The sequence below is a fragment of the Motacilla alba genome, chromosome 14 (genome assembly GCF_015832195.1).
Source record: "Motacilla alba alba isolate MOTALB_02 chromosome 14, Motacilla_alba_V1.0_pri, whole genome shotgun sequence".
NCBI lineage: Eukaryota > Metazoa > Chordata > Aves > Passeriformes > Motacillidae > Motacilla > Motacilla alba.
In genome coordinates this window covers 1683666-1702788 of record NC_052029.1, presented here as the reverse complement: position 1 = coordinate 1702788, position 19123 = coordinate 1683666, and the positions used below count along the sequence as shown (strand labels likewise).

Sequence of the window (19123 nt, the reverse complement as noted above, 5' to 3'; positions counted from 1 at the left end):
CCCTGCCCTGGGATGCAGGGATCACACAGGACCCAGGTCCCATCAGTGCTGGGACACAGGGAGCAGGATGCAGGTACCAACAGCAGGATGCACAGAGCTGCTCTGGGAGGCAGGAAGTGGGCCAGGGTGTGGGTAACAGTACTGGGATGTGAGTGGCAATACTGGGATGCAGATACCACACTGGGAAGCAGGTATCACACCAGGACGCAGTTACCATATTGGGATGCTGGTACCAGTACCGGGATGCAGGTACCTGTACCGGGATGTCCGCAGCCGTACCGGGATGCCGGCGCCATCCCACGCTGCGAGCGCGGGGTGTCGGCTCGCTGCCCGTGCCGTGGGCCGTGTCCCGGCTCTGCCGGCGGGGCGAGGCGGGGCGGGTCCCGGTTCCCCGCGCGGCGGCGGCGGCGGGGGGTGCGGGGAGGGGGGGGCGCTGCGCCGCGCGCTGCGGCGGGGGCGGCTCCGCTCGGCTCCGCTCCCGCCCCCGCCGCCGCCGTCGCCCCGCTGCCATCGGCGGCTCCCGGCGCCGCCGCTCGCCGCTCGCCGCTCGCTCCCGGGCCCGCCGCAACGCGGGGCTGGCGGGGAGAGCCGCCCCCGCCGCCGCCCCCGCCGCCCGCGCCGCTCCCCTGCCCGGCTCGCCGGCCCCGGGCGCGGGGGAGCGGCGGAGCCCTCAGCCCGCCGGGTGCATGGACAGGAGCTCCCTGCTGCAGCTCATCCAGGAGCAGGTGAGGCCGCCCGCGGGGCAGCGGGCACCGGGCTGCGCTCGGGGCGGGGCGCCGGACCCCGGCCATCGCTACCGGGGCGGGGGTGCTCGCACGCTCCGGGCACGGCGGGCAGCGCTGCCCACCCAGGGCGGCCACCGCGGCCGTGCCACCCCCCGCGAGCGTCCCTCGGTCCCCCTCATCGCCGCCCTGGGGGACCCCCCCGCCTTGCGCCGCTGAGAACGCGCGACTCATCTCACTTGTGGCCTCTCCCTCCGTCAGCGCCGGGCCGGATCCTGCCCGGTGAGCCCTCAAGGACGAGGGGCGCTGGGCACGGAGCCCCAGCGCCGCCGGCGGGGTCTGGGTGCCGGATGGAGCCCCGGGGGTGCCGTGGGCTCGGTCCCGCCGGCGAGGCGGGGGTCTGCACCCACCCCCGTGATCTGATTGCGGGATGAGGCCGTGGAGCATCAGCGCTGCGCGGCGTGGGGCTCTGCTCGCGGCACGATGGAGCCTCGAGGGGCTTCCACCCGCAGTCCCCCGGCCCCCACCAGCTCCGCTTGAGCTCCATCGCATCGTCCCTCCATCCCCACCCAGCCCCGGCCCAGCTGGCGGCTCTCCCCTGGGCATGGGGAAGGAATTTCCTGGGGGTCAGGAAAACGAACTGATCCTCCATCGCCCCCCTCTGTTTCCGTGACCTTGGCCGAGTCCCCCAGCTCGGGAGCCGTGGTGCTGTCCCCCGTGTCACCCCACCCTCGGGCACAGGGACTCCATGCGAACCCGAGCTCCTCGGGAAAGAGCAGCACCTTCCCCGGGAATGAGCAGCGCTGGGAGGGCTGGGGCTGGGGATTGGGCCCTCCCGGGGGGGCGTAGGGTGCCAGTGAGGTTGGGGTGGGGGGAGATGCACCCCAAGAGCAGAAAGGGGCTCCCTGGCTGCTGACAGGGCTCTTGGCGCTCTTGAGGCCAGTGGCTCAGCCGTGGGGACAGCGTGGGGACAGCGTGTGCCAGGTCCCGGCGTGACACGCGCACGTGGAGCCTGTGGGGTGACGGCTGTGGGGCAGGCGGACGGGTGACACCAGGGTGCTCCCGCTCCTCATGGCTGAGGCTGCTCCCACGGGCTGGCTGCTGCTGAGGGGCTGGAGGCGCTGCCTGCACCCCTCATCCCACCCTGCAGCCCGCTCCGGGTGGGGAGGCTGTGGAAAAGGGAAAAGGGAAGGAGGCTCTGGCTGTTTCCTGCCAGGGGAGCAGGGAGGGATGGGGTCCCCACCCGGTGGGGATAAGATCCCATGTCCCAAGCACTCCCTTTCCTGCCCATCCCAGAGGACGAGGCTCCTCTCCCTCATTTCTCTCCCGGCAGAAGCAAGGAGCAAACCCCACACGACCTCAGGGTGATGGCAGGGGCTGTGCTCCGGCCGTGGGTGCCCTCTCCCCATCCCCACCCTCCTGTGCCATCCTGGGCTCCCTGTGCCCGTGAGCGGTCCCATGTCGGGCACCCCATGGCGCTGGGTGCCCGTGGGGCGCTGTCCCCGGAGTGCCCGGGGTGCCCGGCCCGCTCTGGGAGCGCCGAGGATGGCACAGGGTGCCCCGGGCAGGGCGCGCTGGATGCCAGCGGCCGGCGGCAAGGGCGGCGGGAGGAGAGGGAGGAGGAGGAGGAGAAGAGGAGGAGGAGGAGGCTGGTGCCAGGGCTGCGCGTGTGTTTAGCTTGGTGGCTTCCTGGCTGGCAGGCTGCTGGCGGCGAGAAATAACTGAGTGGGAGAGTGTTGGCTGCGCCGCGGGGAGACGGGGACACCGGCACGGCACGGGGCAGCAGCGTGGCACCGGGCACCTCACGGGGCACGGCCCGGGGCGGCTGCAGGCTGCGGTGCCCCTCGCAGAGGCAGGGACAGGTGTCACGGAGCCAGGCGTGAGGCACCGGGGGCACCAGGAGGTGTCCCCAGCAGAGCAGGGAGCCGCTGGAGCGGCACCCCGGTGATGCTCCGTGCCGTGCCCCGCAGCTCGACCCCGAAAACACCGGCTTCATCGGCGTGGAGACCTTCGCCAGCCTGGTGCACAGCCATGAGCTGCCCCTGGACCCCGCCAAGCTCGACATGCTGGTGGCCCTGGCGCAGGGCAACGACGAGGGCCAGGTCTGCTACCAGGAGCTGGTAGACCTGGTCAGTGCCGGGCGGCCGCGGGGACGGGGCGGGTGCCGGCCGGGGGGGGGGCACCGGGCACCTCCCTGCGCCCCGGGGGAGGGGGGCGGATAGCGGCGGTCCCCGGGGTCTCCCCCGGCGTGGGACGGCGACGCGGCCTCGGGGCGGCTCGTCCGGGCTGCGGCACCAGGGGGTGGCGGGGCAGGGGGTGGCCCCGGGCCGGGGGTCCCGAGCCGCCCCCGCGGGCACGGCCTCTCTCCGCAGATCAGCAGCAAGCGCTCCAGCAGCTTCAAGCGCGCCATCGCCAACGGGCAGCGGGCGCTGCCCCGCGACGTCCTGCTGGACGAGACCGGCCTCGGCATCTACAAGCGCTTCGTCCGCTACGTGGCCTACGAGATCCTGCCCTGCGAGATGGACCGGCGCTGGTACTTCTACCAGCACCGCACCTGCCCGCCCCCCGTCTTCATGGCAGCCGTCACCCTCACCCAGGTACGGCACCGCGGCCGCGCCCCGCTGCTCCCGGCTGCGCGGCCCCGGAGACCTCGGCAGGGATCGGACTCGGGGAGGGCAGGGTGGGTGAGCCGGGCTGTGAGCTGCTGGGCCACACAGAGCTGACACGGAGGGATGTGCGGCCCTGCATGTGACAGGGTGGCTCAGACCTGGGGCAGTGGGGCTGGGTGGCCCCAGTCAGGATGTTCTGGTGGCCACAAAGGGGCTCGGTTATGGGGTGAGGGATTGTTGACCCCCGTGGTGGTGTCCTGGTGTCCATGGTGGTGCTGAGACCCCGGACAGAGGGGATAGGTGACTCTAGTTGTGATGTTCTTGTGCCCATGGATGGGACCCGTGGAGGGGCTCAGATCCAGGGTGGAAGGAATGGGTGACCCCAGCTGTGATGTCCTGGTGCCCTTGGGGGACTCACATCTGGGGTGAAGGGATGGAGGACCCTGTTTGTGACGTCCTTGTGATGTCCCACATGTGTGACTCAGAGCCAGGGCAGTGGGGATGGGTGACCCCAGCTGTGACACCCTGGTGCCCTTGTGGGGCTCACATGTGGGGTGAAGGGGGGTGACAACCAGGGGGTTTGTCATTTGTCACAGATCATCGTGTTCCTGTGCTACGGGGCCCGGCTGAACAAGTGGGTGCTGCAGACCTACCACCCCGAGTACATGAAGAGCCCCCTGGTCTATCACCCCGGGCACCGGGCACGCGCCTGGCGCTTCCTCACCTACATGTTCATGCACGTGGGGTAGGTCCTGCCGGGGGGGGACACGGGGACACCCCGGGGGCTGTGCAGGCTGAGCCCCCGCCTGTCCCCTCCTGTGCCCGGGCAGGCTGGAGCAGCTGGGGTTCAACGCCCTCCTGCAGCTGATGATCGGGGTGCCCCTGGAGATGGTGCACGGCATCCTGCGCATCAGCTTCCTCTACCTGGCCGGGGTCCTGGCAGGTGGGTGCTGCCCTGGGTGGGGGCGCTGTCCCCATCCCCCGCACCGGTCCCTGTCACCAGCCCGGGGAGGGCACGGGGAGGCGCACACCGAGTTTGGTGGGGACGCTGGGCCCTGCTGGCTGTGCCAGCATCACTTGGCCAGGGGCCGGGGGGCAATGCAGGCCACACTTAATTAATGTGGACAGTAATTAGTTAATGCTGTGGGGGCGAGACCCCACGCTGAGCCCTGTCTGTGCCCCCAGGCTCCCTCACCGTCTCCATCACGGACATGAGGGCCCCCCTGGTCGGGGGCTCAGGGGGAGTCTACGCCCTCTGCTCTGCTCACCTTGCCAACGTCGTCATGGTCAGCCAGGGGACAAGGGGACACAGAAGGGGGGATGGGGGTGGATGGCTTTGTAGGGTGGGCAGCACGGTGGGGGAAGCCATGGGGTGACAATGGGGATGGGAACTGTCTGCAGGTTGGGCAAGGTGGTGGGACATTACGGGGATGCCATTGGTGGCTGGCACTGTGGGGTGGGCAGCACTGGTGGGGGGATGCTGTGGGTGGCATTAGGGGTGGCACTGTCACAGGGGGACCGCCTTGGGTGACAGCGGGGGGGTGTGGGTGGGGAAGAGCAGGGGCCTGAGGGGGCTCCATGGAGCTCTTCAGGGGCTCTGGCAGAAGCCCCCACCTTGGTGCTGGAGCATCACTGGTGCCAGCCCATCATCCTTCATCCATCCGTCCATCCATCCATCATCCATCCATCCATCATCCATCCCTCCATCCATCCATCCATCCATCCATCCATCCATCCATCCATCCATCTATCCCTGTCCATCCATCCATCCATCCATCCATCCATCCATCCATCCATCCATCTATCCCTGTCCATCCATCCATCTATCCATCTATCCCTGTCCATCCATCCATCCATCCATCCATCCATCCATCCATCCATCCATCCATCATCCATCCATCCCTCCCTCCCTCCCTCCCTTTCCCGCAGAACTGGGCCGGGATGCGCTGTCCCTACAAGCTGCTGCGGATGGTGCTGGCGCTGGTGTGCAGTGAGTACCGCCCCCCGTCCCCCGGCCGTGCGGGCCCCGGCTCGGGCTCAGCGGCTGCCGCCTGTCCCGCAGTGAGCTCCGAGGTCGGTCGCGCCGTCTGGCTCCGCTTCTCGCCGCCGCTGCCGGCCTCGGGCCCGCAGCCCAGCTTCATGGCGCACCTGGCGGGGGCCATCGTGGGCATCAGCATGGGGCTGACCATCCTGCGCAGCTACGAGGAGAGCCTGCAGGACCAGTGCGGCTGGTGGGTGCTGCTGCTGTCCTACGGCACCTTCCTGCTCTTCGCCGTCTTCTGGAACATCTTCGCCTACGACCTGCTGGGGGCACAGATCCCCCCCCCGCCCTAGCCCGCGGGTGATTTGTTTTCGATCCCGGTGGAGGCGCCGGGGGGGGGTCCCCGCGCGTGACATGGGGACAGGCCACCCCCCGCCCGCCTGTCCCCTCGGTGCTAGCGAACGCGCCGCCCCCCGCCCCGGGCTGCGCCTCCCGATGTCCCCTGCCGCCCCCCCGCGCCGCAGCCCCGTCCCCAAAGGATGCTTCAGCCCTGCCCCGGCATCGCCAACCCCCCCGGGCTGCCCGCAGGGCTCGGAACGTGCCCCTCGGGAGGAGCCGGACGGGGGGACCCCCCCGCTGGCTCCCGGACCCCTTTCCAGGGTGGGGGACTCTTCGTTGCCCCCCAGGACCTGCACTTGCACACGAAGGACTGGTGCCAAAAGAGGAGCGATTTATTTTTCTATGCCAAAATAAATATAAATAAAAGAGAGAGGAATTTAACAAAAAGAAGGATACGGGGAGAGCCCAGCAGGAACCAGCTGAGACCGGCACAACTCATTTCGGCAGTGCCCTCGGCGGCACAGCCCCCCCGCCCCGCGCCCCGGCCCCCCCCGCTTTGCTGCCGGCCGCCCTCCCGGGACAGGGGCTGGCCTCGGGATGGGGGCGCGGGGGGTCCCCGCTCTAACCCCCCCAGACCTTTTTGGAGTATAAATAAATATTTTGCACACTGCGGGGGCTCGTGTCTCTATCGGGGAGGGGGTTTTGGGGTGCCCCCATCCCTGACGGGAGGCAGTGCGGGTGCCGGGGCTGGCTGGTCCGGGGGGCGGGGGGGCACAGCCGGGCTCGGGGCTTACTGGAGCAGAAAACGCCGGGACAAGTGAAGCGGCACCCGGCCGAGCCCCGCGGGGCAGGCAGCGCGGGGGCGCAGGGGTGCGGGGGGTCGGCGGCGCGGCGGGCTCTGGGACCACCCCCGGCCCACCCAGCCCCGGTGCCAGAGCACGCTCAGAGCCGGCTCCGGGCAGCCGAGCCCCCACTCACACCCTGCGCCCCTGCTCAGACCCACCCCCCGCCAGCCCCGGCCCCCCATCAGCTCCATGGCATCTCCCCCCGCACTCTCACACCCCAACATCCCTTTTCACCCCTGTCCCTGCAGCCAGGCCCCTCAGCCATGCTCCCGCACCCCTCTGTATGCCCTGCTCCAGCAAACCCCGTCCAGCCCCATAAACTGCACCCCAATCCATCCCTCCATCCATCCATCCATCATCCATCCATCCATCCATCATCCATCCATCCCTCCATCCATCCATCCATCCATCCATCCATCCATCCATCCATCCATCCATCATCCATCCATCCATCCATCCATCCATCCATCATCCATCCATCCATCCATCATCCATCCATTCATCCGTCCGTCCGTCCATCCATCCATCCATCCATCCATCCATCATCCATCCATCCATCCGTCCATCATCCATCCATCCATCATCCATCCATCATCCATCCATCCATCATCCATCCATCATCCATCCATCCATCCATCCATCCATCCATCCATCCGTCCATCCATCATCCATCCATCCGTCCATCCATCATCCCTTCGTCCATCCATCCATCCATCCATCCATCATCCATCCATCCCTCCATCATCCATCCATCCATCCATCCATTCATCCGTCCGTCCGTCCATCCATCCATCCATCCATCCATCCATCATCCATCCATCCATCCATCCATCCATCCATCCATCCATCCATCCATCATCCATCCATCCATCCGTCCATCCATCCCTCCATCATCCATCCATCCATCCATCCATCATCCATCCATCATCCATCATCCATCCCTCATCCATCCATCCATCCATCCATCCATCCATCATCCATCCATCCATCCATCCATCCATCCATCCATCCATCCATCCATCCCTCATCCATCCATCATCCCTCATCCATCCATGCATCCATCCATGCATCCATCCATGCATCCATCCATCCATCCATCCATCATCCATCCATCCATCCATCCATCCATCCATCCATCCATCCATCCATCCATCCCTCATCCATCCATCCATCCCTCATCCATCCATCCATCCATCCATCCATCCATCCATCCATCCCCGTTCAACCCCATAAACCCCGCCCAGGCCACGCCCACTAACCACTGACCACGCCCCCGGCATCATCAGCTTCTTAGCCCCGCCCCCTTCTCAGCGGCCTCGCCCTGCCCCTGCCCGACAGACCACGCCCCAAATCATAGCCCCGCCCCTCGTTCCATTAGCCCCGCCCTCCCCGGACAGCCCGTCCCTCCCGCAGGCCCCGCCCCTGCCGCAGCCCCGCCCCGGAAGCGGCGCTGTCGCAGTGCGCGGCCGGAGCGGCGCAGCCGGAGCCGCCGGGGCCGCCCGAGCCAGCGGAGCCGCGGCCCCAGCGCCGGCCCGGGCCGCGCCATGAAGGGCAAGGAGGAGCGCGAGGGCGGCGCGGCGGGGCCCGGCGCGGCGGGGCCGGGCGCGGGGGGCGCGGGCGGCGGCAGCCCCGAGAAGAGCCACAGCGCGCAGGAGCACAAGGAGCAGGGGAACCGGCTCTTCGGCGGCCGCAAGTACCCCGAGGCCGCCGCCTGCTACGGCCGCGCCATCGTGAGTCCCTGCGGCCCGAGCGGGACCCGCCCCCGCGACGGGAGCACCGGGGAGGGGACGCCCGCACCGCCGTCCCCAAGGGCCCGCCTGGGTACCGCCGGGACGGGACATACCGACCTTCCCCCTGGCCTCGATGGCCCCGGGCCGGAACCTCCCCCTTGGCCTGGACGCCCTCCCGCGGCTGGCCTGGCCAACCCTGCGGTGGGGTCCCCGGGGATGGGACACCCCTGCCACACACCGGGCCTCGACGCCCGCCAGATGGGCCTTCCCCCAGCCTGGACATATCCCGAGCCCTGGCGGGGAGATCACCAGGGTGGAACCCCTTGGGCTGGGCCAAAATACCCCTGGCCTCCCTGTTCTTCCTCAGGGCCTGGCCAAGATTACCCTGAGATGGGACCCTTTTAATCGGGACACTGTTCCCTCACTGGGCCTGGCTCCTCCTGGAGGGGCTGGACACAGCTCTGGGCCTGATTCGCCCCCTCCTGGGCCTGGACTGTCGCCCCTAGGCCTGGCCTAGCGCCTTCCCCCCGGCCCCTCTCAGGACTTGGACACCCCCAGCCCATCCTCTCCCCCACCCAACTCCAAGCTGGTCTCCAAGCCCTACCTCCCCCCCGAGTGCCCCCACCCCGAGCCTGTTTCCCCTAAACCCTGCGCTGTCCCTGGGCTGTGCTGCGTAGGGCAGACCCATCCTGGGACAGTTGAGATGCCAGGGGGACAGTCCCCTCTGGGGGCAGGGACATCAGCTGCCCTATGGGGACCGGCCCCAGCCTGTCCCCAATCCATGCCAGCACCTCCCCAAGGAGTGCACGCCCCGGCTGGCACTGCTGGCTCTCCCTGCCCAGGGTGACACCGAGTCACCGGGCTGTCACCCGGCCGCCAGCACGTCCCGGCCCTGCCGCCGCCACCAACATGGGCCTGTCCCCGCAGAACCGGAACCCCTTGGTGGCCGTGTACTACACCAACCGGGCCCTGTGCTACCTGAAGATGCAGCAGCACGACAAGGCGCTGGCCGACTGCAAGCGGGCGCTGGAGCTGGACGGGCAGTCCGTGAAGGCTCACTTCTTCCTGGGCCAGTGCCAAATGGAGATGGAAAACTACGACGAGGCCATCGCCAACCTGCAGAGAGGTGAGCGGGCACGCTGCCACCGTCCCCTGCTCCTGTCTGCTGGGAAAGGGCCAGGGAGGGTGACAGGGACGCTGCCGCTGGTGCTGAGGTGCCCTTTCTCTCCTCAGCCTACAACCTCGCCAAGGAGCAGCGGCTGAATTTTGGGGACGACATTCCCAGTGCGCTGCGCATCGCCAAGAAGAAACGCTGGAACAGCATCGAGGAGAAGCGCATCAACCAGGAGAACGAGCTGCACTCCCACCTGACCAAGCTGATCGTGGCCGAGAAGGAGAGGTAACGGGGCACCTGGAAAGGCTTTTTGAGTGCCACCAGGCTGTCACAGCTCTGTGAGAGGTGCCTCTGCAGAGCCCTGCAGCAGGGAAGGGAGTGACAACGTTCCCCCATCCTCCTGATCTCCCGCTCTGTCCTAGGGAGCTGGCGGAGTGCCGAAAGACTCAGCAGGAGGAGAACACAGACGAGAGCCGGAGCCGTGTTCAGCTGGCCAGCATCGAGGCCAAACACGTGAGTGGGGAGCTGGGGGCTTCCTCATCCCATCCTCATCCCCATCCTCATGCTCTGCTGCAGCCAGGGAAGCTGCAGGGCTGCAGCTGTGCAGGTGAAAGCTGGGAGACCTTGGGACACAGCTCAGTAGCCTTCAATCTGTAGCTTGAGCCACCACTGCAGGGCTGTTGTGTCCCCCCATGATGGCTTCCCCTGCTCTGTCACCTCTTGTCCCAGCCTGGCAGCGGTGACGCCTGCTGTGCCTGTTGTTCCCTGAGGAAACACAAGTGTCTCTCGGCCACATGTGGGTCTGGGTGCTGGGGACTAATCCCAGATAAAAATAGGCCCACAAAGGAAGGTTATTTGTAAGCTGGATCACTCGTGCCAGGTTCAGCCAGGAGCTGCACAGGCATAGGCCACGGAGGGCCTGCCCCAACACCCATGGTGGGAGGCTTTGGAGCCCTCCCTGGGGACCTGTAGCCCCTGCGCACCAGGGACCCCTTGTCCTCAAGGGCTTGTCTTTCAGGACAAATACCTGGCAGACATGGACGAGCTCTTCTCCCAAGTGGATGAGAAGAGGAAGGTGAGTGTGGCTCAGCCTGTGCTCCTGTAAACCTGCTGTGCACCCTGCTCCCGGCTCTGAGCCAGCACCACCTCCCAGCCCACTTTCCTGACCCAGCTGTGCCTCTCTCGAGCCAGAAGCGGGACATCCCTGACTACCTGTGTGGGAAGATCAGTTTTGAGCTGATGAGAGAGCCCTGCATCACGCCCAGCGGGATCACCTACGACAGGAAGGACATTGAGGAGCATCTCCAGGTACTGCTGGGCCAGGGGGCTTTCCCAGGGCCTTGCCTGGGTGGGAAGGCATCTTTTTGCTGAACTCAGGGCTCCGCAGGCTCCTTGGGTTTGCTCCCAGTTACCTGCCCGGGCAGCTCCCTGTGGAGCAGGCGCCGCCAGGCCCTGCCCAAAGCGGAGGCGGCTCTTGGCAGGGGTCTCGCACCCTGACCTGCCCTCATCCTGCCGGGAGGCACCTCCGAGGGGCTCTCCCCTTGCCACGGGCAGGTGCCCGGTTGCTGGGGCAGATGCCACGCGGCGCTGGCCTCACGGCCACCTGCGCCTCGGGGCCGAGCCCGGGCACGTGGAGTAACCGGTTCCCCCGCAGCGCGTGGGGCATTTCGACCCGGTGACGCGGAGTCCCCTGACCCAGGACCAGCTGATCCCCAACCTCGCCATGAAGGAGGTGATAGACGCGTTCATCTCGGAGAACGGCTGGGTGGAGGATTACTGAGGGGCCGGGGGCGGCGCTGGCCCGCCCGGTGCCCTGGCACGGCTGGCTCTCCCCGGGCTGGCACCACGCCTTACTCGCAGCCCAGCTGTTCCCCCTCTGCCCCGGGCCTGGCGCTGGGCGAGGGCACGTCACCATGTCCCCTTCCCGAGGAGCCGCAGCGGCTGGGCGGGCGCCACGGCTCCCCGGCTCCCTTGTCCCGCTCCAGGACCTGCCCGGGGGTTGGAATGCTGGCTCCTCGGCAGTGGCCTCACCACCATGTCTGTCACCCCCTCAGCCAGGGCAGCCGCAGTCCCCAAAGAGCACGTCCCGCTCCAGGGATTGCCACAGGGGGCTTGCCGGGACGAGCACCTGGAGCCCCGTCCTGCCCTGTGTTTAGAGTTGTTTCCTCCTCCTTCCACCTCCTGCCTGGCCAGGGTTGGGTCCTCTTCCCAGTAAACAGCCACTTACCGGGATGCTGCTGCACCCTCTGGCTTTTCCTGGGGAACAACTGCCCCAGGGCTGGAAAGGGCTGGTTCCCACCTCCCCTTCCCCACTGGGACTGTGGTTCCCTAAGAACAACCACCTGGGTTAAAGTTCTTCTTCCTTTTAATGAAATCCCTTAAAAACCCCACAAAAAAGAACCAACAGATTTGCATCCAACGGAGATTCCAGCGTTTCGGTCGGCCGATGGCCTGCCTGGCTTTTGAGCGCCCTCTGGAAGTTTGCCAATGTCCATTTAAAAAAAAAAAAAAATATATAAAAAGAATAAAAAAAAATCAGCAATAAACGTGGAAAAGGATCTGGAGTGGTTCACAGCAGCCATTTCTGGGGATATCCTGGCTGGGGAATCGGTGCCATCCCACGGGGACCAGGTTTGCTCCAGGGATGTAGCAACACACAGCGTGCTTAGTAGAACAGCTTTAATCCGAGGGGAGGGCAAAGACCAGTGAAAACCAGAACTTTCGCAGGCACTTGGTCCCAATACCAGTGGCCTGTCCCTGAGGGTGGCAGGAGCTGGAGCTCCTGGCCTGGCTGGGACGGTGGTGTGGACGTGTCCTTGTCCCTGCCAGCCCTAGCCCAGGAAGGTGGAGATGAAGACGCTGGTGTCCAGGTTGAGTGTGGCATGCCACCAGCGGTCAGGGAAGTACAGGACCTGCAGGGGACACCGGTGTGGGCCCACGGCTCTGGCTGGGAAGCCTGGGGTCCCCTCAGGCCTGGCCTCACCTCCCCGGGGCGCAGGGTGCACTCCAGCGGCCGCTGGGCCGGGGGCAGCGTGGGATAGGTGTGCTGGAGCCAGGCCAGCGTGCTCTCGTTGGGGTGGAAGTGCGGCGTTCGATCCGGCGGGTACAGAAACCAGCGCTGGAAAACACCGCGGGCACGTCCCCTCCCCATTCCCCTCCGGCTCCCCGGGCTCGGGGACACCTGCTAGGGGCTTGTTTCCCTGCCTCCTCCCCAAATCCTTCCCCTGGGGCTCAGTTCTCACCTTCCTGCCGAAAATCACCTCGGAGAAGCCAGGGCCGTGCCAGTGGAAGGGAACGCCAGAGCCTGAGCCTGCGGTGGGAGCAGGGGGGTGGTGCCTGGGAGAGCCCCCGGTCCCGGCCCAGTCCTGTCCCAGTCCTGTCCCAAGCCCGTTCCAATCCCATCCCAATCCCGTCCCAATCCCGTCCCACACCCACCTGCGATCCCGAAGCTGTAGGCGGGGCTGGTGCCCGGGATGCGGAAGGGAGGGGGCACGTAGTGCTGGAAGAGGGGGCCCCACTCGGTGAAGTTGTTGTCCCCGAAGAAGTAGAGGGTGTCTGGGGGGACACGGGAGCTGAGCCCGGCGCTCCCGTGAGGAGGGGGCTGCGGGGGACGGGACGGCGCTCCCCAGCGCTACCCACCGCTGCCCAGCCGGGCCGGGTCCTGCGGCTTCAGCAGGTGCTCCACGTACTCCTGGAACGGCACATCCACTGCGGGGAACGGAGGGATGAGCGGGGAACGGAGGGATGAGCGGGGAACGGAGGGATGAGAGGGGAAACGGGAGGGATGAGCGGGGAACGGGAGGGATGAGCGGGGAATGGAGGGATGAGCGGGGGAACGGAGGGATGAGAGGGGAATGGAGGGATGAGCGGGGGAACGGAGGGATGAGCGGGGAACGGGAGGGATGAGCGGGGAACGGGAGGGATGAGCGGGGAACGGAGGGATGAGCGGGGAAACGGGAGGGATGAGTGGGGAACGTAAGGATGAGCGGGGGCAGCGGCAGCCCCGCGGCCGGGCACGGCCCCGCGCTCACCTTTGCGGTACGAGTAGGTGTTGGCCGTGCTGAGCCGCACCGGGAAGGGCCCGAAGGCCGCCAGCAGCTTCTCCCGGGTGCAGAGGGCTCGGAACGCCTGGGAGATGGAGCGCGGGGAGCCGGGATGCTGCCGCCGCTCCCAGGCACCGGGACGTGCGTCCCACCCGGAACCCTCCGTCCCCCTCGCGGCACTCACCGAATTGTCCGTGACCCCACCGAGGATCACGGGCCGGGAGAAGGCGAACCTGGGGGCGGCATCCAGCGGGGTCCCGCACGGGCGGAGCACGGGGACCAGCACTGACCCATCCCGGGACACCGGGACCGGCCCCGACCCACCCCGGGGCATCGGGACGGGCTCCGAACCACCTCCGGGGCACCGGGGTCCGTCCCGACCACCTTCCCCCAGGATCTCCCCCGGGACCCCCGGGTCTGCCCCCCCAGTTGCCCCCGCCCCTCCCCGTTAGCCCGCCCGGTGCACCGGAACTGTCCCCCCGCTCCGTCTCGGCGCCGGGACCGTGCCGTGTCCCCCGTACCGCTGCAGGAAGAGGGAATAGGTGAGGGAGGCATCGGCTCGCTCCACGGTGCAGCGTGGTTCCTCCGGCACCGTGCCCGCCAGCCTGCAACGGGAGACTCCGCTCGGTACCGGCACCAGGACCGGCACAGGGAGCGGTCCCGGGGCAGCCCCTGCCCTTACCAGCCGCTGCCCGGAAGGTCGGTGTAGGCGCCGGGCCGGACCCAGCCCAGCGGCAGCAGCAGCAGCGGCAGCAGCCGCGCCGCCGCCGCCATCGGGACCGGCACCGGAGACACCGGGAACTACAATTCCCGGCATGCACCGTGAGCACACGGTGGACACAGTCATTGGCTGCGCGCGTCGCTACGGGTCTCGGTAAGGGACAGTACTTAAAGGGGCAGCGGAAAGCGAGCCCCACCTCACGGCTTAGAGTGGCCTCCCGGAACGAGGGGACGAAAGCATGGGGACACCGGGGACACCAGGGCCGGGACCCCCCGGAGCGGTGCGGGGCCCATCCCATGGGTCGCTGCGTCCAGGAGAAGCAAAGACAGGAGTCAGGGTTCGAATCAACTGCTGGTTTGTTTTAATCCAGTAAAAAACGGCCGGGCAGGGGGTCCCCCCCAGCCCTTATTTACACAAATAAATACAGGGAGGGCCGAGCCAAGGCGATCGGTTAGGGCAGGGCCCTGCTCCCCCCTGCCCCACCCCGCTGCCAGCCCCCCGCGGGGCTCAGGTGCGCTCCGGGGGGCTCAGGTGCGCTCCGGGGGGCTCAGGTGTACTCGCAGAGGTGGCCGCAGCCGGCGGGGCAGTGGGAGCTGGTCTCCAGCCACTTCATGATGTGCTGCAGGTGACCGCCGTGGCTGCAGCCCTGGCACCAGACGAAGAGCCCCTTCACCACGTGGTGACACACGGCACACATGCTGGCACACTGCCGACACCTGCACGGGAAGATTTGGGTGGGTGTGAGCAGGGAGAGCCCTCGGGGGGGCAACAAGAGGGAACAGGGACACCCACCCCATCCCCTTGTCCCCACAAGCCCCTCTGGGCCCCCTCACCTGTCACAGATCCAGCCCCTGTTGCTCATGGGCCGCTTGCAGTTGCTGCAGTTGACGTGCAGGGTGGTGGAAGCCTGGTTGAGGCAGTTGATGGCACGGCAGGTGCTCAGCTTGATCACCTCGTTGGAGATGTTCCAGAGCTGGAAGCGCTGCAGCAGGTCGATGTAGGACGTGTACCAGTGCTCCTGGGGACAGCCACAGACAGCTGAGCCTCCACATCCACCCTGAAACCTCCTCAGGACCCCGGCCCTGCATCCCAAAGGCAAGATTCCTCTGGGGGTCTCAGCCTGGGGAAGAGGAGGCTCGGGGGTCCCTTCTCTACAAGTTCCTGACAGGAGGGTGGAGCCAGGTGGCAGTCAGGCTCTGGTCCCGGAACAGGGACAGGACAAGAGGAAATGGCCTCAAACTGTGCCAGAGGAGGTTTAGTTTGGATATTAGGGAGAATTTCTTCATGGAAAGGGTGGTTAAGCATTGGCACAGGCTGCCCATTGCAGGGGTGGAGTCACCATCCCTTGGGGGGATCTAAAAGCTGCGTTGAGGTGGCACCTGGGGACACGATTCAGAGGTGGCCTTGGCAGCCTTGGCAGCTGGGGGAATGGTTAGACTCCATGATCTTAGAGGCCTTTTCCAGCCTAAAGGATTCTGTGATCCTCTGATCCCTGCAGTGGGAAAACGGCTCTGCAACGCTGGGGAGCAGCATCCTTCCCCGCATCAACAGGGCAAGGGCACCTCCCCATCCTGGCCCTGCAAAGCCCAGCTCAAATCCCTGCCAGGACTGGTGGCGGGCTCCAGGAACCCTGGAGCTGCTCACCCTGGCTTAGAGCTGGCCTGCTAGGGGCTGGAGGAGAAGGGACGTGCCCCAGCCCCAGACAGGATCCCATCCCATCGGGATGCACCCGCTGTACCTGCGTCTGCTCGTCGATCTCCTTGCGGATGCGCTCTCCCAGCACGATGAGCACGGACACGGCCGTCTGCACGTCGCCCTGCTCGGCGTAGAAGAGCAGCGTGTCCCGCACGATGGGGTTGAAGAAGTCGGAGGGCAGGCGGTTCTCGTAGAGAGAGTGCGAGATGGAGATCAGCGAGAAGGACTCCACGGGGGTCAGCGACACCGTCTCGGCCTCGTTGCCGCTGACGTGAGGGGAGTCGGCCTTGTCCTGCAGGTGGTCCAGGGCAGATGGGTTGTCCACGATTTCGTGGCGCAGGGGGAAGGCTTCCTGGGGAAGGCTGTATTCCTGCTCTTCGGCTGCGAGGAGAAGAGCAGGAATGAGCAGGAGAAAACCCAGCTGGGATGGACAACGCCTCCCCCTGTGCGCTCACCGTGCGGGTTCTCGTGGTCCATCATGTACAGGTCATCCTCATCTGCCTCCACGTCCCCCAGCAGATAATCCGCAGGCACGTCGCTGCCCTCCGTCTCCTCGTTGTCTGCGCACCCCGGGAAAGAGAAATCAGCTCATCACACCACTGGATCCACCTCCCAGTGTCCTGCCCGGCATGCCAGGCTGTGCCCGAGCCACACCGCTCAGTTCCCCACCGCTGTCACTGTCACCCCACGTCATGGGGGAAAGTTGTCCTTCTGCAGCACCCTGGGGCTCGGTGCCCTTCACCCTGGGGCTGCAGCACGTTCAGCCACCCCAATTCACAGCATAAATGTCCCTGTTTATGCCCTGTCTATGGCCGAGGAGGGAAGAGCTGTGGGACTGGCCTGTGCCCACCCAGGAGCGTTACCCTCGTTGTTGATCAGGGTGGAGGAGGAATCCATGAGGATGTTTTCTGCGCGGCTTTCTCCTTTGCTGCGGTCCAGCCTGGACTCGCTGCCCAGCCCAGCAGGGATATCTTTGAGGTTAAAGCTGGGGAAAAAAGCCAAATGTAACAGTCAGAGGAGTATAATGTTTCCATTTCAGCCATCAAACAGCCTGGATACAGGTGTCCAGTTGCAATTTGAATGGAGAAACATGAGATAACAGCGATATCCCTTCGTGGGCAGAAGCCACCAGTCCCCACTGTGTGACTTACAGATAAAGACACATTGTGACCGTGATCACAGCCCTTCCTCCAAGCCTGGTGGCACTGCACACGCACTGCAAAGGTCTCCCTGAAGAATTCCAGAGCTGAGCAGGCTCTTGGCTCCATCTCCTTCCCCTCAGAGGCAGGTGAACAGGAGCTGCCTCGCTCCAAGGAGTCTGGCTGTTAGTGAGGCATCACCGTGCTTGGCCTTCACCGAGATGGGGAAGGGAAGGGATTGGGCTGGAGCAGAGCCCAGCTCCCCAGGCTGCTGCCTGCCGTGTCTCAGACAGGCACAGCCACCCGGCTGGAGGCAGAGCTTGGTCAAGGACAGGGCTTGTTTCCTTTGGTGTTATTTGGAGGATCTGTCACTCACTGTGGGAACCCGGTCCTACGAGGTCTGACAGCTCATTTGGAGTCCTCACCCCACACGTTTATGTCATTGAGAAGAGGAAAAACAAGTTTTCCTGCTTCATCAGCCCACAACGGGCTCTCCACGCCAGCGAGCTGCTGGCAGAGCTGGGCTGTGCTCTCCCTTGGAAAGGCTCCAGAAGAAAATGTCATTGGCAGTTCCAGCTCCAGCCATGAGACACCTCCTCCACCCCAAGCCCCTGGTCACTGCCCTGGGCACTGCTGAGACCTCACCTCAGATCCTGGGGTCACTTTTGGGGTCCTCATGACAGGAAAGACACTGAGGGGCAGGAGCGTGTCCAGGGAAATGAACAGAGCTGGGAAGGGGCTGGAGCACCAGGAGGGGCTGAGGGAGCTGGGGGGGGCTCAGCCTGGAGAGAAGGAGGCTCAGGGGGGGCCTTGTGGCTCTGCACAACTCCTGACAGGAGGGGACAGCCGGGGGGGTCGGGCTCTGCTCCCAGGGAACAGGGACAGGAGAAGGGGGAACGGCCTCAAAATGTGCCAGAGGAGGTTTAGATTGGATCTTTGGAAAATTTCTTCATGGTAAGGGTGGTCAGGCACTGGCACAGCTGCCCAGGGCAGTGGTGGAGTCTCCACCCCTGCAGATGTTCAACATCATGTAGATGTGGTACTTAGGGACTTGGTTTAGTGGTGGCCTTGGCAGTGCTGCTGGGGGAATGATCTCAGAAGACTTTTCCAACGTTAGAGATTCTGTGATTCATGAATTCAGTAACTGCAAAGCTGGTCCCAGCCCCATGCCCCACCACAGGCCAAACTTTGGTTGAAGGAGAGGAGGGAGCAGTGTGTGAGGCTGCACAGCCTGAGGCCAGGCTGGCCACACTAACATGGGAAATGGCTTTGTTCAAACAATGCCAGCATGCAAACCAGCACAGCCTGAGGCTGAGCTGCCCCTGCTCGCTCCCTGTGTCTGGGGCAGGTTAGTTATTACATAGAAACTGTTCCCTGGGAGGGTGGGGAAGCCCTGGCACAGGGTGCCCAGAGCAGCTGTGGCTGCCCCTGGATCCCTGGAAGTGTCCAAGGGCAGGCTGGATGGGGTTTGGAGCAACCTGGGACAGTGGAAGGTGTCCCTGCCCATGGCAGGGGTGGAATGAGATGAGTTTTGAGGCCCCTTCCAACCCAAACCATTCCGGTATTCCATGATGTGATTCTATAACCCCATCCCAGCCAGGGAGCCGTTCCCACTGCCCCCCTCACGGAGCTATCCCACCCGTCTCATGGCGCCCTGCAGCTCCCACCCGCCGTACCTGTTCATGAGCGGGAGGGCAGCGCTGCCTTTCCCCATGCTGTGGTTGAGGTTTGTGGATGACACGGTGCCGAGGCTGGAGTAGATAATCCTCAGCATCGTCCAGGTCTGAGCCACCTGTGTGGAACGCGTTCCCTGTCAGAGCTTCCCAGGCTCCCCCCCGCAGCAGCGGCCGTCCCGCAGCTCACCTGGTTGCGGTCCAGCCCCTTGGCCACCTTGGCGTTGTGGTCGCAGAGCTCGGCCAGCGGCCGGCCGGCCAGCGCGTACTGCTTGGCCGTGTGCACGAACCAGTCCATGCTGCCGCTCTCCACGTCCGTCTCGAACACGCTGAGGGCGCTGGAGGACGAGATGTACTCAAACTGCTCCGTGGGGTCCAGCTTGCGCTTGAAGAAGATGGGGTGGCGCCGGTCGCCGATGTAGGGCTTGCGGTTGGAGTCGGAGGAGATGAGGCTCTCCTTGGCGGCGAAGGCCAGGTCTCCGTAGAGGCTGTAGCACAGCCCCTCGGGGTTG

At 65.7% G+C, this 19123-nt stretch overlaps 4 protein-coding genes across 4 annotated transcripts; 2 read left to right on the top strand and 2 right to left on the bottom strand.

The window, feature by feature from the left end:
- The first annotated feature begins 526 nt into the window (after positions 1 to 526).
- On the top strand, positions 527 to 6321 carry RHBDL1 (rhomboid like 1). The gene is made up of 8 exons (XM_038151317.1): positions 527 to 725; positions 2693 to 2851; positions 3095 to 3319; positions 3928 to 4076; positions 4162 to 4274; positions 4517 to 4617; positions 5261 to 5321; positions 5394 to 6321. Exons 1-8 carry the CDS (start codon positions 687 to 689, stop codon positions 5663 to 5665), a joined length of 1119 nt encoding a protein of 372 aa, XP_038007245.1. The 5' UTR covers positions 527 to 686; the 3' UTR covers positions 5666 to 6321.
- A 1605-nt stretch (positions 6322 to 7926) lies between these two features.
- STUB1 (STIP1 homology and U-box containing protein 1) lies at positions 7927 to 11898 on the top strand. The gene is made up of 7 exons (XM_038151319.1): positions 7927 to 8226; positions 9154 to 9352; positions 9460 to 9625; positions 9763 to 9853; positions 10359 to 10415; positions 10532 to 10648; positions 10995 to 11898. The coding sequence occupies exons 1-7, from the start codon at positions 8041 to 8043 to the stop codon at positions 11118 to 11120; spliced, it is 942 nt and encodes a 313-aa protein (XP_038007247.1). The 5' UTR covers positions 7927 to 8040; the 3' UTR covers positions 11121 to 11898.
- A 111-nt stretch (positions 11899 to 12009) lies between these two features.
- JMJD8 (jumonji domain containing 8) lies at positions 12010 to 14207 on the bottom strand. Its single transcript, XM_038151322.1, has 9 exons — positions 14066 to 14207; positions 13905 to 13988; positions 13568 to 13616; positions 13372 to 13468; positions 12980 to 13048; positions 12776 to 12895; positions 12583 to 12650; positions 12324 to 12458; positions 12010 to 12252 (listed from the first exon to the last, which is right to left on the bottom strand). The coding sequence occupies exons 1-9, from the start codon at positions 14155 to 14157 to the stop codon at positions 12172 to 12174; spliced, it is 795 nt and encodes a 264-aa protein (XP_038007250.1). The 5' UTR covers positions 14158 to 14207; the 3' UTR covers positions 12010 to 12171.
- A 176-nt stretch (positions 14208 to 14383) lies between these two features.
- Positions 14384 to 19119, bottom strand: WDR24 (WD repeat domain 24; the record flags this gene model as incomplete). Its single annotated transcript, XM_038151625.1, has 7 exons — positions 14384 to 14820; positions 14938 to 15122; positions 15843 to 16180; positions 16255 to 16359; positions 16663 to 16784; positions 18615 to 18730; positions 18802 to 19119. Coding segments are annotated over 7 exons (1353 nt in total), but the record flags the coding sequence as incomplete, so codon positions are not given.
- Positions 19120 to 19123: the final 4 nt, after the last annotated feature.